The following is a 16,657-nucleotide window of genomic DNA, read 5'->3' as shown; positions in this document are numbered from 1 at the left end:
TGTTGATAATTCTAAGTCTGGAACAACTAGTTCTCCCTAGAGTGATTTTCCAATGGACCAAGTTCCTTTTTGCTCCTTAGATGGGAGACCTGGATTTTGGGAGAAAGTATTCAGTGCACAGACTGCAGTTAGTATGCTCCAGTAATAGTTGGCCTGTTCTGGTGGTTCTCAGCATACATCAGGTAGCTGTACACTGGATTGTGCAATACCCTCTGGGATTTCAAAACACTGTAGAGCTCTCTGTAACACAGATATGTTCATTTGAATAGAGCTCAAATTTGATGCAACCTGTTCCTTCCAGTTGTGTGGGCTATTTTAACATATTTGATAAATTTCACCGTTTTTCTACTATATATGGCATTTTCCATAAGCAATTTGACTGTCAGAAATCATCTGAGTAACAGACATTCATGTTACCAGAGAGACAGGTAGAAAGATGGGAAAGCTTATATAGTGTATTTTCTGGCTTGATAGGGAGCTATCTTTTGGCTTTATGTTCTTAAAACTATTTTTCTCCTCTCCCTCAGAAAAAGCAAATATTAATCCTTCACCTCAATTATTCTATTGTTGATTTATTTATAGGTAGTCAAATGAATTCATAAACCAAAGTGCAGCATAGTGATTTAAGTGAGCAGTTTGTCATAAATTCTCATTCCTCTGTGTTTTGGGTGTTTGGAAGTTTGTTTTATAACTGGTTTTATATCTCTTACATATTCAGAATTCTGTAACTGAAATAATAATGTAGACATCAGAAGGTTTTCCTTTTTCCGCGTTGCTGTTAAAGCACCTGCTGGCTTCATGCCAACAATGACGGAGCTTACAAATAGAGTTGAGTTTCCTCGGCCCTCTGATGGTCAGTGTGATCCAGTCCCCTAAGTGTTTACGGGAGAAGGCCCAGTATTCATGAGCCACGCTGGGAGATGTTCACTAGGTAACTGGAATCACAAAGAACTGCAGTGCGATAGCTTAACCCAGGTTGCTACACAGCATCCATGACAATAAGTCTGAAGGGTGGAAAATGGAAACGACTGAGCTTTTCAGCTGATCACAATCAAATCAGAACACATCAAAACAGCTGGTGTGCTGTGACTCAGAATCAGTCAACCGGTGTTGAAGCACCTCATCCTTCCCTGTTTCTCTTTACAGTTTCACAGGAGAGATTGAAACCGGCATTTGTCCTGTCCGTTGGCTTCAAACCCTGCTTTGAGCTGCTTTGCTTTCCTAGTCTCACACCAATGAATGGAACTGTAATATAAGAAATAAAATAAAGGCTAGCATCAGAATGATTTTTTAACCGATGTTGCTCCATTTGTATTCAATAAACCATATGTTCAAATAGACTGCCCTACAAGAAACACGAGATTTTCAGGTTGTCTTATGTATGCGAATGATTCCGCATCAGCAGTGTTTATGCAACTGACAGATATGGCAACCGTTATTGAAAATTTCTGTCATTTTTATTTTAACGATTATACAAATAACTATCTTGGGACAATCAATGTGGAGTTCGTCAATGAAAGTTAAAAGTTATGTGTCTTGGTTTCTGACACTAGTTTCCCTCTCTGCTCCAACAGGAACCCCTCACACCATTCTTTGGCGAAGGCTGTCCCCCAGTGGTGACCTATTCCGATCGAAGACTCTACAAATTATCATCTCTGGACTCCCAGCTGACACCCTGCCGGAGGCAAGAGCTGCTAAGCCAACTGGAACTGTGCCTTTTCTGTTGTCAAGGTTTTTTTCTTACACAGGGAAAAGAAAGAAAAAAAAAAAAGATGAAGTTGGGCAAAGCGGAGCTCTGCCATTTGCTGCAGCTAATCGCTCTTTTCCTGTGCTTTTCTGGGATGAGTCAAGCGGAACTCTCAAGGTCCAGATCAAAGCCCTACTTCCCATCAGGGAGGCCCCGGACCAAGCGCAGCTGGGTGTGGAACCAGTTCTTTGTGCTGGAGGAGTACATGGGTTCAGACCCTCTCTATGTAGGAAAGGTAGGGCACATGGCCTTTTGAGGTCGCGAACGATTCTTGTGAATGCCTGTGGTTGGATGGAGAGCTGCTGAGTTTTTGCTTTGGGAATGGAAAACAGGAAACCGTCACTCCTATGAAATGGTTTCTGACGTTTTTGGTGTTGGTCGGCCACCCCGAAATGGTAATACAAGCATTGTTTCTACGGCGAAGCCATAGCTTAGGGAGTGGTGCTTTATTTCTAGAAACCGAGGATTCTACCGATGCCCGCTGTACCGCGGTTGCGGCTCCCTAGTAAAACCATTTCCAAGATTAGAGCAAGAATATTCACTAAGAAATGAAGAGTGGCGGGTTCTTATAATCAGGTGACTTTTTAGCTTCTTTTGGAGAGGTACGATGTAAACAGTGCCCCATACTAACTTTATGCTTATATATCCTTCCCTGACTCTTGCAGTTTAAAAAGTGAAAAATGAAATTATTGAGCCTGTCATCTCTGAATTATGAGCAAGCCAAACCTACTTTTCCTAGCGATGGTCTTATTTTGATGGACGGTGTTTTTCATTTGCTTTTAAAAATTTCCTTTTGGTTAGAAACGAATTTAAGCAGAAGTCAGTTAGAAGTGACAGTAGACCAGTGGTGAGCGGTTCGTGGTCTGCTTTGGTGGCTGAGTGAAGCCGAATTGAGCTCCCCGCTCCCCGCCGCCCACAGCTTCTTTTTGTCTGAATATTTGGGTAGGAAATTTCTTTTGAGTGCATTCAGGATGCGTGGCGTTTCCCCTGATATCCTCGTGTTGTAGCTCCGTATTTTCATAATTTTATGAATTATATTTTCATAATCTTAAAGATTTCCTGAACTTCTCAGTTTGGTGATGAGCACTGGTGAATGCTTCTAAAGAGAGTGCATTGACGAGAAATCTATACTTCTGCATGTTACTTTTCGCTTTGTCAGTTTTATGTGTCTGTTCCCCATGAATTTATCCGCGAGTGACTTTTCAATTGTGAATGATTGAGGAAGAATCTCTGCTGTTTATTTTATGCGTTATGTTTTCATTTGAACACCAGTAAGGGTTGATGGGTGTCTGCACGAATCAAGGTAATCTTTATTATATTTATTATTTTCATTTATCGCCTCTATAGTTTACAAATACCGACAGACATTTATTGTAAACAAAAGTGTTTGAATAAATTCAAGGTTTCTAGGGATGTGGAGTAGGCCTTTTTTTTTTAGACCAGCCAGCATTTTTCTGCGCTATGAAAAGATAAGTACACAAGAGTTTTTTGTGCATATGTATTTTTTCATAGCCATTTAACTTTTATAAATAGTACCATCATATACACAGCAAATGTACTGAATTTCTTTCTCAATTTCTCTTCTTTGTTTTCTTATAAACAAAGTGATAGCAGTGACCATCATGCAGTGTTGCTAACTAAGAATCTAGCTCTCATTTTATTCTTTTTTAGTGAACATTTAATACATTCATCAAACTTTTTTAAATGGACAGGTCTCTGATATTCAACTAATTCAGAAAGAATCAGTAGTCGTTAGGTGAAATCATGTTTTTCTGAGAATGTAAAATTTTCTGAAGACAACCGAAATATTCTCATTAATTTAGTTTTAAATGGAATTGCCTGAGCGAGGTTGACATTTTGAAATAAATGTAATTTAAAAAATTTAAAAAACCCTTTTAAATTTTACAATCTTCACAATTCGGAATGTTTATATGCAACTACACCCTATAAGTCAATTTAAAATTATGCAAATACATATTCCTAAGACTGCTTAAATTCCAAAAGTACAGGAAACTGCTGGGCAGTGCTGTTACTATTTTCATAAGAGAAATTGTGTGGTTCCTTGATTAGGTAACAAGAAATATTCTGTGCTTCCCTTTCAATTTATCAGAGACAATCACTTGGCTGATTTTATACGACAGGAAACAAGTCTGTGTTTTTGTCTTGCGTTCTGGATATTGGGAGTTCAACACAGAAGCTCACAGTAAAATGTTCAAGAGGTAAATGCATTAAAAAAAACCCTTAAGTGACTAAAATACAGAAAAAAGTCAGTAAAATAATTTGAGATGGAGAGAGAATTTATAGACTAGAGAGACAAATGAAAGGCCTTAAAGGACCCGTCGTGTTTGCTTGGGAAGAGGTGGCAGAGAACCTGAGGCTTTAGATTGTATGTGGGAGATGACACAGGGACTCTTTCTAGGTTGATGGGCAGAGGTATGAGAAGGACTTTGACCTTGGTGCATTCATTTGGGTGTGTGAAATGCATATGTTTTCTTTTCCAAGTTGAGGGAGATAATGACCATGACCAGAAGCTTTTATAACAGAGATAACTAAAAATTAGAGATGAAGATGTGGAAAAATGAATAGGCAGGTCATCGTGGGAAGAAGTAAGGAAGGTAATTGTCACTTTTCACAGACGTGTATTTAACCTATACTAGTTAGATGGCCATGCTCCTACTCTTTCTGGCAAAATCTGGCTATTTAGGTAATTTGGAAAATACAAATGATGACCTTGATAAACCTGATGGCTTCATTTGATCACATAATGGGTAAGTCCAGTGTGTGTCAAACACACTTCAGTTTTATTGCTACTACTTTCTACTAGTTGTATAACTTTGGGCACGTTGCTTCCTCAACTCTAAAATGGGAATAATGCTATCTACAATTCAAGACTCTTACTGGGAGTAAATGAGATCAAGATATTTGGAACGTACATTCAATTAATCTAGACATTGTTATACTTATGTACTTTATGACGTATTTTAAATCAACTGAGTTATGGATAATCTATTGTGTTATATCTCAAATGTTATGTTTGTGACCTTTCAGATGAAAGCAGGTGTTATTTTATAACTAAGTAGTATTTAAATTTAGTGCAGTGAATTAGAAGAATTGTCTGTGTTATATGTGCTTAGAAGTACATCATGTTTTTATACTCATGGTTGATTCGACTACGGCAAAAAGAGTCAATGGGTAAATGATTCGATCCTTAAACACAGGGATTTCAAATGTCAGAGAAATTGCATCTGTAAATCTTTTTAGACCTTTGAATTTGGAGACCATGGTAATGGCTGGTGGTTGACAAGATAAATGACTGCACAGTAAATAAAATTTGGTCATTAAGACATTGAGAATGATGATGTCATAAGACGACCCATGAATTTATTATTTTAGCCAATTCACTGGGTTTATTTAACATGGTAACTCAAGACCAAAGTAGAACAGTCTGTGGAAGGGGGCTGGTAGTGCTTCTAGAACCGTCACCAAGAGATCACCAGGGCACAGGTTTTGGGCTGTGTGAGACTCTGACCTTTATCATTAGCATGCCACCATTTCTCCATGAGATGAGTTGATAAACTACTGACTCTAAAGGTATAGACTTCAGAAAGGGGTCATTAGATCATACTCTACTGGAGTTCTTTTTTTTTTTGAGGTATAATTGACATCTAACAGTGTATTTATTTCAGGCGTACAAAATAATGATTCAGTATTTGTGTATGTTGAGAAATGATCACCATGGGTCTAGTTAACATTCGTCATCACACGTAGTTACAAAGAGGTTTTTTTCTTGTGATGAGAACTACTCTCTCAGCAGCTTTCAATAATACAATCCAGCATTATTAACTATAGTTAATAATGGAGTTCCGTTTCGAAGAATAATAATAGTTCGCCTTTCCCGACGAGTATTTCTCAGTCGCCGATTTTCTTGCCCTCATTTCGGGAGAATGAAGTGGAGAGTCCCTCCTTGTCTCCCTGTGACTTTTTATCAGCCCGAGCTGGCCGTCGACTGGCAGTTCCCAGCCATCTCACTGCAACACACTGTACTTTTCCAGTCTTTTCCTCACCTTGACATTTCTCACTTAACGTCCCTCAACAATCCGACCAAAAAAAAAAGAAAAAAGAAAAAATTGTCTACAAAACTACCCAGCCTCTGTTCCAGGTATTTAGTGTTTTCCATCTCTCCTCCCTATAATGGGCTGCCAGCCGATTGCTGTGCTCCGGGCCATTACCATCTCGGAAATGTGTGCTCCGTGCCTCTTCCACAGTCTGCTTCTTTAGCTGTTGCCATCACTCTTGTCTTTTCCGCTACTCCCCTTCCTTCCCCTCTCATTCAGGGAGAATTTATTCCTATTATCCCAGTCAAAATCAAAGACATAGAAATTCAGCGTGAGATGCTCTCAGCTTTAAATCTCAGCTTGCTCAAGGGTGTTGGTGAGCATGTTAATTACACCTCAGCAGTATCTCTCACCACGAGGTTCTGTGTCTCCTGATAAATAAAGCCGGGTTCAGTGTCCCAGAAAAGAAATGTTCATCTTGAAAATCGGTCGAGTTAAAAAAAAAAAAAATCGAGCTAGGCATTAGATTCCTTAACTGGGCAGATTTATATTTAGATACACAAAAAGTAAAGAATGAATCCTAGATATTTATTACTTAAGGAAGAGCATATTCATCACGGTGAAATGTACATTTTATAGATTTTGGAGGGGAAAAAAAGGACAAAGGTGTCCTCTCAGTATCTAAAGTTGCCTCCAGTCTTAGACGAGAGCAAATGCAGTGTGTTTTCCCTATGTCTGTGTAGAAAACCCATTTTCATCATCATATCTTTATAACCAGAGAGAATTGTGAAAACCCTCGTTCTTGTTACCTTGCTGATAGACGTGTGGGATTCCTGGTGGCTTCAAAGGGAGTTTGGACAAAGATGTAAATAAGTTCAGATTTTTAGAAATACGTTTGGGCAGTTATCCTTAGTTCTTGTAATACTCCGGTGTATCTATCATGTATTGAATACATTTTCTCTTCAGAAAATTAACAATTGAATGTTTTTATTTCTTTTCAACCATAATGAATTAAAATATTTCTGATTTTGTCACTAAAATGCAGAAACTACCATTAATTCAGTTTAATGTTCATTTTCTCTTCTGAGTTGTCTTAGGTTAGAAATGAAGATTATTGCCAGAGGCTTTATCAGGTGAGACTGCATAGCTAAAAGTTGGAGGAGAGGGGGCTTACGGTTATAAACCTAATTCTAGTGAAACTGGACAGTCTAGATTGGCTCTGAGTTTTCTGATTGTTTCTGCTGGTCAAAATCATCTAAAAGTGCTGTCTTCTTCAATGCTTACTTGTATCTATACACACTTGTCACCCATTTGGTGATGGAAAAAGCAAACATTCTCTTTTAAAAAGTCTATACTAGTTATGTTTTTACATTGTATTCATGTTGAATTTTTAAGTGCAAAATAAGACATAAACTAAAATGACAATATCGAGCCTTTCTATAGTGAGCGCACTATAATTGTTTGACAAGCTTTGTTCACAGAGCTCATTTGTACAGAGTCACAGGATATAACTCACCAAGGTAAATGATAGAATTAGATAAACAGCAGGACAATCATTGAACCTTTGCTGGTTCAAACATAAATAAATACTATATTGCGAGAAATTTCATTCTAATCTGCATGAAATCTGCATTATTTATATTGATTATCTATCATAGTGATTATGATCAGTGGAGAGAAACAGTAGTTTGTATAAATATGCTGAACATTGTACCCCAAAAGTTCTCTTTTCGTGCTGTTCAGCCTGTCTTTTCTGTTCCTCCTTCTACTTTCTTCTTCACATACTCATTAAGTGCCTACTCTGTGATGGGTATTGCACTAGTAGATAGGAGAGTTTAAAAAAATCAACTCTTCTTTTTAATAAAATTCACAGCCTGGTTGATCAGCCATGCAGGTGAGCAGATGGTAAGGGAAAGCAGTAAAGTCTGCAGCTCATCTACAGCCGTAGAGGTGGGTAAGACAGAGGGATGGATTCACGCATCCGTGAACAAGGACTTGCATGAGGATACGTGGGATACCTCTGTGATTTTATAATCCTTTAATACAATCCTCACATCAAAGCAAAAAAAAAATTATCTTCTGAGAAATAGGACAGAGCCTTCTAATACTCTGTTGCAGGAAGCTTGATATAGTAGAAAGATGAGTAAGTCGAAACCTAGGTTACACTCACAAGTTTCTCAGTACTTCAAAGAACGCTCCAAAACATAAATGTCCAACCTCTCCTAGGTACAATTTTAAAATGTTTTACTTTGAAAATCATTTCAGACTTTCGCATGGGTTGCAAAGTATTATTTCAGAGCTCAGCTTCTCCAAATGTTAATCCCACATGACTGCACCTAGTATTTAAACCGAGAAATTAATATCGGCATAATACTGATTACCCATCAAGGCATCATATTCTAATTGTTCCAGCTGTTACAATAAAGTGGATTTTCTGGTAGGAGCCAGTCTAGAATCACGCCTGGCCTTCGTCTTGTCTCCTTTGTCTCTTCAGTCTGGGACAATTTCTCAGTTCTTCTCATCGTCATTCTCGACCAGTGACGGGAGCACATCTCCCAGTCTGGGTTGGTGTCATGTGTCCTCTCAACTGTATACATTTCCTATGATGTAGTTTTGGCAAGAGAACCATAGAACTGATGTTGTGCCTTTCTCACAGTATCTTGTCAGGAGCTACAAGACCTTGATACGACTCATTCGTAGTGATGTTGACTTTGATTACTTGGCTATGGGGAGTCTGCCAGATTCCTTCACTGACAAAACATATCTGAAAGGTTTGAAATCTTGAAGAAGGTATAAAATTATCTAAGTTGTAATCACAAGTTGGGGTAAATACTGCTGCTGGTTTGAAAGGGATGCAATCTAATGTGTTATATTTTAATATAGTCCCAAGAGAGTTGGAGTCTAAACAATGAATAGAATTATACTCAATGTTTGAAAAGATTTAGTAATTCCTCCTAATGATATTTTTTAGAGCCTCTAACATTTATGTTTCATAGTCAACACTGATTAAATCTTCAGAAAAGCCTCGTGAGTTAAAAGGGGGTGTTCTTATATTAGAGATGAGGTGACATATGCATTTGAAAGGAAAGTAAGTGGAGTCAAAGGACCATCATTAGAGCTAAAATTTAGAAGAATTAGAAAGCTAATCTGGATGTTTATATCAGTTCTGGAAAGTAAATTTCTGGAAAGAATGTTAAGATGTTTTACGACTATAAAAACATTATATTTTCCTGCAAAGCATCAGGTTTCGTTGCATTATTATCAAGCCCTTTCAATATATGTTTTTGAAACCTTTAGCTTTAAAATGACAGGTATTCAAGAAAACTAGATACACTTACAGGGCTCTCAAATCATTACATATCACTTCCTAAAATTTAACAAATGTTGAAGCTGAATATACTTAGTATAATAAGCAGTGGTAATAATGGAAAGATTAAAATAGTATTTAGCCGAGACAGAAAAATATTAGAGACGAATCCTAGAACCGAAATTTCCAGGATAGAATGTGCAACGAGAACAAACGATTGAGAATCTAGAAAGAAAATACTTAGGACTTTTATTCAGTTCTTTAAAAAAATCTCATCCTTGGAGAATTCTAGTTTTTGGTATGTGAAATATAATACACTTAAGGAGTTTGAACTGATGCAAGTACACTTTCAAATAAGTAAGAAGACCATTAGCCCATCCCAGAAGATGTATTAAAAAGTAAAGGACCATTTATAACTAGTTGGCCCTCCCTGCCATATTCCAGTGAACTGGTGTGGACCCGTGGAGGTTGGCCTGGTTTGAGATATGCTCAAAAGTCAGCCCAGCTTCCTTTGGCACCTTGTAGCTTAACACTTCAGTCTAAGGGAGGGTCTGAACACTTCCGGTAAATAATAGCTAGAGAAAGGAAATTGCCAGGAAAATACTCATGTTGAATTCAGCCGGCATTAGGTCTTCTCAGACCAAAAACCTGGCAATTATCTTCTGTTCTGTTCCACACAACAACAACAAAAAAGAGAGCCCAAAATATATGGGGAAGAGAAGCAAGACAATATGGGGAAGCCAGCTACACTTCTGATTAAGCTAGAATCCTTGTCTTCTGTAAGAGAAATGCAGAAGAAGAGTAATTTCCCAAGTTGGGGCTGTGTGGCAGGAGCAGTAATCATAGGAACCAGAACGGCCGCATCATTCCGGCAAGTTCTGTGTGTAAACAGTGCACAGTTATCTGATAAGAACGCTTCCCTTCGAATGTTTACTTCTTAAACGCTGACATGTTTTAAGGTATTTAACTGAAAACACACAATCAAGAGTTGGACAACACATACATAATGCTCCGCAGATGTGCGTTTGAAAGATCTGTGATGATCACTAGCGAAATTAGTCAAGCCATCCTTAAATCCTTAAATTAGATTTTTCTGATTTGTGAGTCATTTAAGTGTCCACAGTGGAGCAGAGTGTGTGTGGAGAGTACAGGATTACATATTCTGCACTTGGTTCTTTGAAATGAAGACGTCAAAGTCGGCATTTTTTTCCCCATAATATATATGAGAAACTCGGCACTCTATCTCATATTCACTCTCTCTCTCTCACTCAGTTTATATAATTTTCTCAACTGAATCATAACAGAGCTGAATTTAGGTGGCTAATTTTGCTTATTCAGGAGAAATAGGTACTGGTAAGTTCTAGTCATTGGGGTTCAGTGTAATCGCATTTAAGAAGAATGAAGCAATCAACAGTTAAAAAATGATTACTAATGGAATAGATGGCTGTAGCACATAGGGAGAGATTAATTGTAATTTTAAAATCATACGTGGAGTGAATAAAGAAATACGGAGCCATGTCTAAAATAAAAGTAACTTAAATCGTAGAGCAGATAGACAACCTTGGAAAAGTGCCTTTTATAGAGATTGGTATCAAATGATGGGATAGGATAAAGCTTGATGTGGAAATTAAGAATACAAGCTTTAGTACAAAAGATAAGCTGTCTTTTTGGTCGATCGTGGTAACACCTGCAGTTAGGCTCCTACCTATGGCACAACAGCTGTGTTCGGTGAGTGTGGGAGCGCAGTTGTGTGTAATGATCTGAAAGGAAACTGTTTTTCCCATCGATCAGATCATTTGTTGGAGACGTGAGGACCACTGGTGGTGGAAAAGACATACAAATGAGTGAGGATTCAGGGTTGAGGTCAGAGGAGGAAGCGCGTTCTATTTCAGATCCAGTGAAGAGTTCACAGTGGAATTTATGATTTAAAAAAACCCTAATAGTCAAATGATTAATATCTTGTTATATATGTATTGTTTTCTGATTGCTGCTTTCTTCACATGGTCCGTAGCTCCTGATTTATGTTTAAGTTTGATTTCAAACTCTGAGCAAACCGATAAAATCTAGTTTTTCACAGCACTTCATTTTTGACTTTCTACCCAGAGCTGCATGATGTGTGGGAGAAATGGAAATGTAAGCAAGGAGGCGTCGAAACTATTTCAGAGGCTTCCGCAGTCATGGCAATAATTCTTTTTATTATTTTTCCAAACAATGAGCGTTGTTGGAATTTAGCAAAAAAAAAATTACATACTTTTGCTTGTGAGATACACTATCGCATATAACGATTTTTTTTTCAAATTACATAGGTTCTCAATACTGAAATCTAAATATTAATGTCAGCTATTTTCATCAGAAAGAAAAATAATCTATTCTCATTTTTTTTAAATATTCGAGCTGCTCAGGGCTTTGAAGCTCACCCGCTCTCGTCTCTTTCTGAATTCAGGAATCTTTGTTCGGTGTCCCTGACGGTGATCAGGTGGCCTCAGGTGTGTTCGTCAGGGCAGGGCTCGTGCTGGAAACTCACGTATCAGAATCACATGAGCTGGACTTCAGAACTGGCTCCTCCGCTCACCAGCGGCGTGACTCTGAGCAGATAGCTCATGAACTCATTTTCTTAGGCAATCGGAACAGCGATAACAAGCTCACGGGGCTGCTGTGAGCTCGCAAAGGAGAAGGGAGGCACGAGGCGAAGTATCAAGGGAGAGAGTGAGCTGCGTGAGGACAGGGCCTCTGGCGGTCCAAGCCCGGCACCTGTGGACGTCGCCAGCAAGTGCTCATCAGATGCATGGGGACCTTGTGAAATGGGGAGGCGCAGTGACTGCTGTTGGGAGAAGACAGTGAATTCTAGGCCAACTCCGAATTTTGTGAATTCGAATGACTTTGAGCTATTAAAATATTCGAAGGCGGCCCTTTCGCACTCCCCCCACTTAAAAACGAATGCTTGAGAGGGTTAAGCAACTCTTCATCTCGAGCATTTTGCTTACGTCATGTCCAGAACTGTCCTTAGACGAAGCTGAGCTTATTTTTCAGTGTCCTGAAGGGTGACAATCGGGATGAAACTGTAATAATTTATAACTGATCTAGTTAATTTAAAAAAAGTAATCAAGATGTTTATTTCTCTTGGTATGAATTCTGTCATTAACACAAACCATGATCTTATTAATTTATTATATTAGTGTTCTTACTAGCATTACTACTATCATCTCGAGGGAAACAATGTGAGGAAAAATCAAGATTTGAGACTTACTATACATGATCATAAAATAACGAGTGACTATGCTAAAAGAAAGCTATAATATTGAATATTAACTAGGAAAACCAAAATCGATCTCTTTAAATATTGTTTTCCTCGGAAAAATGTTAAATTAGGAGCCTCATATCTCTTCTGCCGTAGCAACCTCTGCAGACTTCTTGAGCAGGCTGCTGTTTGCTTTACTGACCCTTCCCGCCAAGATAAAATGGCCTTTTTCGTAAGTCGTAGGCTCTGTCCTCCAGGCAGGAAGACAGCCCGCTGCGTTGTTGACACATTGCCCAGCTGTGGGCCAAGGACACTGCATTATCCACGTTATTGAATCCGATGCGTCTGAGTGGGCACTGTGTCCTTGGGGCTGCCTTTGGGAGTGTCCGAAGCCACTGCCATTTCTTAGACTATCTCCTGGACACAGTCTAATCTCCTGGGAAGATGTGGGACCCCGGAGGCAGAGAGGCCTGGATTTGAATGGTGGTTTTCCGAGCCCCGTGACCTGGGCCACGGACTTTACCATCTTTGGAATCCCTTTGATGGTCCTGGCTCTGTTTTAAAATCTACCATAAACCCAACAGAAGGAAATAAAGAGAAAAGAGGTAGGTGGAAGGGGTCAGGTTATTTTGGAGCTATCTAGAATGTTCGATGCAAGAGATAGCAGGAAGACTTCAGTTTGTTTTCCGATGAGAAACATGTAGAATGTAAAAGGAAATGGGATATGACCCCACAAGTAGGAGCTTTAGGAAAATAAGATGGAAGCTTCTTGTTTTGATTTGTTTTCTCATAGAGAACTGGAAATCATGTGGCAATTTGCATGTTACAAGATCATCTTAGGGCGTGTTGCCTAATGCAAGTGGCATGAATGGTGGTAGGCTCTCTCAGTGCATCTGGAGGAAGCTGAGCTGTTAAATCCTGTACCTCAGGTTCATAACTCAGGGAGATCTGACCGTGAACCTCAGAACCACCATTTACTTGAGATGACTGAGCATCTGTCAGCTTAATCTCTGTAAAACAGGTTTAAAAATGGGTCTTATGTAGTACAGTTGTTAGAACTAAATAAGATAATATATGTAAAGTACTTCAGGTTTGATAAAGAGAGAGCATTCACTAAGGGTTAGCTGTTATTGTCAATGATAATGATACATATTTTCACTCTGCATTCAATCGCTACTTTCCATAATTAATCCTAGTCAGGTGTTTTCTTTTTAAAGCATATTTTTACAACAACATACAGTGTAAGGAGAAAACAAGGATAAACTCAAGCAAGATCCAGCACATTGGCACACTTCGTGACCACAGACAAGTCCTTTAAATTACCTTCCCTGTTCTGTCATCTGTCACCAAGGGACGGCCGTGCCAGGTCCCCCTACGCCTTGCAGAGATGGAGTTAGAACCTCCAACAGCTAACATGTTAAAGCGATTTCAAATATGCAAAGTATTCACCCTTAAATAAAAGTTATTTTTGATGGGAAGAGCAGTTATTAGTTACCCTTATAAAATATTAGGGTGGGAACAGAGTTTACAAAACAGAGATTTTTTTTTGGTAATTATTGATGAGTTATACTTTGATATATGCCATAAAAACTTTTTCAGGATTTGGCTGCTGTTTTACATTTTATGTATTCAGAATCACATCATATTTAAAAGAGGACAGCTTTTCAAACAACATACTTGAAGTAAGGACAGGGGGACACACACACATATGAATGATTGTTTTAGTCTCAAATACTTGCTAAATCTAGAAAGCTAATATCTCTGAGAGTTTCCCAGGAGGCAAGATTCCAGTACCATTAGGATTCTACTGAAGGAGAGCGGTGCTTAATGGAACTAGCTAAATGGGATTTTGCTTCTTAATCTTTCTTTTTCTCTGCTGCTCTTTCTTGCGCACGCGTGCTTGCCGGCTCTCACCTTCTCCTCCCTGTCTCTCCCACCATCCCTCCCGCCCACCTTTCTGTTCTGTCTTTCCATCTTTTTTTTTCTTTCTTTCTTTCTTTCTATGAGGGCTATGCCTTAAGTCGAAACTTCATTTATTCTGAAATTGGGCTCAAACCCATTGCTAGAGTTTACCCATCTTCTCCATTAATTTCTGAATTCAGAAACCGAATTCGATTAATTCATTTTAGTTCCAAAAGATGGTGGCATTTAAACATCTCCAGCTAAGCTACCGAGACTCACTACTGCTTGTATAACATCCTTGGGAGTAGTGAAATTTTGACACTTAGAGGGAGAAAAGGGTACTGAACTTCTTGATACAATTAGAATATTTGTATAGTTTCTTTATTTGTGCCATTGGACAGATGAATCAGAAGGAAGTGAATATTCTGCAGTTCCGATAGGCTGGCTTACACGCAGCAGGAGGGGCACCGAGAGGTCACGATAGGTGACGTTACTGGGCTTCCGCTAGTTGCCACCATAAGGAACTCAGTTTGAGTAGACAGGTGATCTGGAGTGCAACTGAAGAAAAAGCAGAAGGAAAAAGAAGGCCGGGAATTATCCCTGTCCACCCACCCCTTTTTATGAATCAAGTGCAGGACAGGATGCTGAAATAAACCATCTAAAGGCTATGCGATTCAAAGCGCGAGCAGCTTCCTGAAATATATCTCTACAATGTAAAGCCGGAGAAATGAATGTGTAGCTAAGTATTTGTGTACAAAAACAATCATGTTAGTTGACTATATCCACCTGGATTTTAGGGCAAAACCTGTACCTTTGAGCGTGAAAATCCTCAAAGTTTCTGGATAAAACGAATGCTAAACCCACCCAAAAGCTCATTGGAGGCTTATTGCATGATTTCGGCGGTGAGGTTAGCCTGTAGGTGAAAAACTCTTTAGCCTGGAGAAAATTCGTCCATTCAAATTCATAAATTTATGTTTTGTTCATTCAAATAGAAGCATCTGGTTGAGTGGAGAGAACACATATCTTGACTTCACGGACACTTCTCTATTGGTTGACACCATAACTTAGGGTAATCTTCTTTCTCCTTTATTCCTCGCCATGTGTGACGTGAAAGTTCTAATAAGAAGTCATACCCTGCCCCCACATACCAGCAAAACATAACTATTAATCAGTTTACGAAACGGTGTATAAAAGTATGGCACACAAGTGTAGCATATTCTTATATTAAACATAAACATACATAAGAATTGTACACGTGACCCCTTTGTTGGTTCTGTAACGATGTCTGCTTAGAGAAACTAAATCTTTAGTCATTTGTTTCAGTTTCGATCATATCATTGAAAGGTATCTTCAGCCATCTGATGATTTTAATCTGTATATTTCAGGGAATCAATGACTTTCCTTTTATACTCATGCCAATCTGCAACAAAATGCTAAGTATACCTAAGTGTCTGTCATCGTATTTTTTTTCGAGAATAGTGCCATGCCGATTCAAAAGCACATTACCCTGAACTAATACAGAATTATGGAAATGAGATGAACTGAGTTACAAAACCAAAATGGGAAAACCCGTACAGAGAAAACTGGTTTATTTTTATTCCCAGGGACGCATGTCACCCTTCATTTTTTTTTTCCCCATCAGAATCTGCACGAATGACAGTGAGCATCTCTTTAAATTCTGTGTCCTAGTTGCCTCGCCCTTAGGAAGATGCTCGCTGTCAGGGAAAGAAAAGAGTAGGGTTAGCACTTGCTTAGAACTGAGAGCGAGTTCATTCTTAAATTTTGGACCCTTGGATTGCCTTGCTTCTAGTCGTAGACTTTTAGCAGAGAAGCCAACAAGAGGATTTTCTTCCCCAAATCTCTGACACTAATTCAGTTGCTCTAGGTATGGTCTCCACTCGAGTCACGTCCAGCCCTCACCAGTCTTTCTGGCAGTCAGTGGAACTGTAAAATAAAACTGCATAACTGTGCAAGATGATGACAGAATGGGAAGAACTGATAGCTTCTTTCATTATTTTAGAAGGAACATATGCTGAACTTGAATTTAATTCTGTCTCGTGGCTGTACCATCGCCATTTTATCAGAGAGCCGGCACTGAATCCTCAGAAAGGTTTGAATGTGGTGCTTAGTGCCCTTTATTTAGATCAGTCCTGTTTAAGCTTTTGTTTTGTTATACGTTTCAGATGTACTGATGTACGGAATTTTATGTCAGCCACAGTTAGTAGATGATAAAAAAAAAAAATTGAAAAGAGGAACATTGATTTAAATAAGAAATCAGGTTAATACCATTTAGATTTTTCTCTGAAATAGAATGACTATAATCTGACCATGCATATAAATTTCATGCAAATATATGCAAATGTGCACACGATAACTATTTTTACTGTAAGCATTTTATATACTTGAAT

The 16,657-nt window shown here is 38.7% G+C and overlaps 1 protein-coding gene across 2 annotated transcripts in view; it reads left to right on the top strand.

Moving 5' to 3' along the window:
• CDH7 (cadherin 7) overlaps positions 1-16,657 on the top strand; it is a 120,993-nt gene that overhangs the window by 10,457 nt on the left and 93,879 nt on the right. For both annotated transcript variants that reach the window (XM_039839981.1, XM_039839972.1), the window contains exon 2: positions 1,575-1,982. In XM_039839981.1, the coding sequence (XP_039695915.1) occupies positions 1,773-1,982 (210 nt within the window). In that variant the 5' untranslated portion in view covers positions 1,575-1,772. The remainder of the gene's footprint in view (positions 1-1,574; positions 1,983-16,657) is intronic.

This window comes from Pteropus medius, unplaced genomic scaffold, assembly GCF_902729225.1.
Source record: "Pteropus medius unplaced genomic scaffold, Ma_sr-lr_union100, whole genome shotgun sequence".
NCBI lineage: Eukaryota > Metazoa > Chordata > Mammalia > Chiroptera > Pteropodidae > Pteropus > Pteropus medius.
This window is presented reverse-complemented; position numbering and strand designations above follow the sequence as displayed.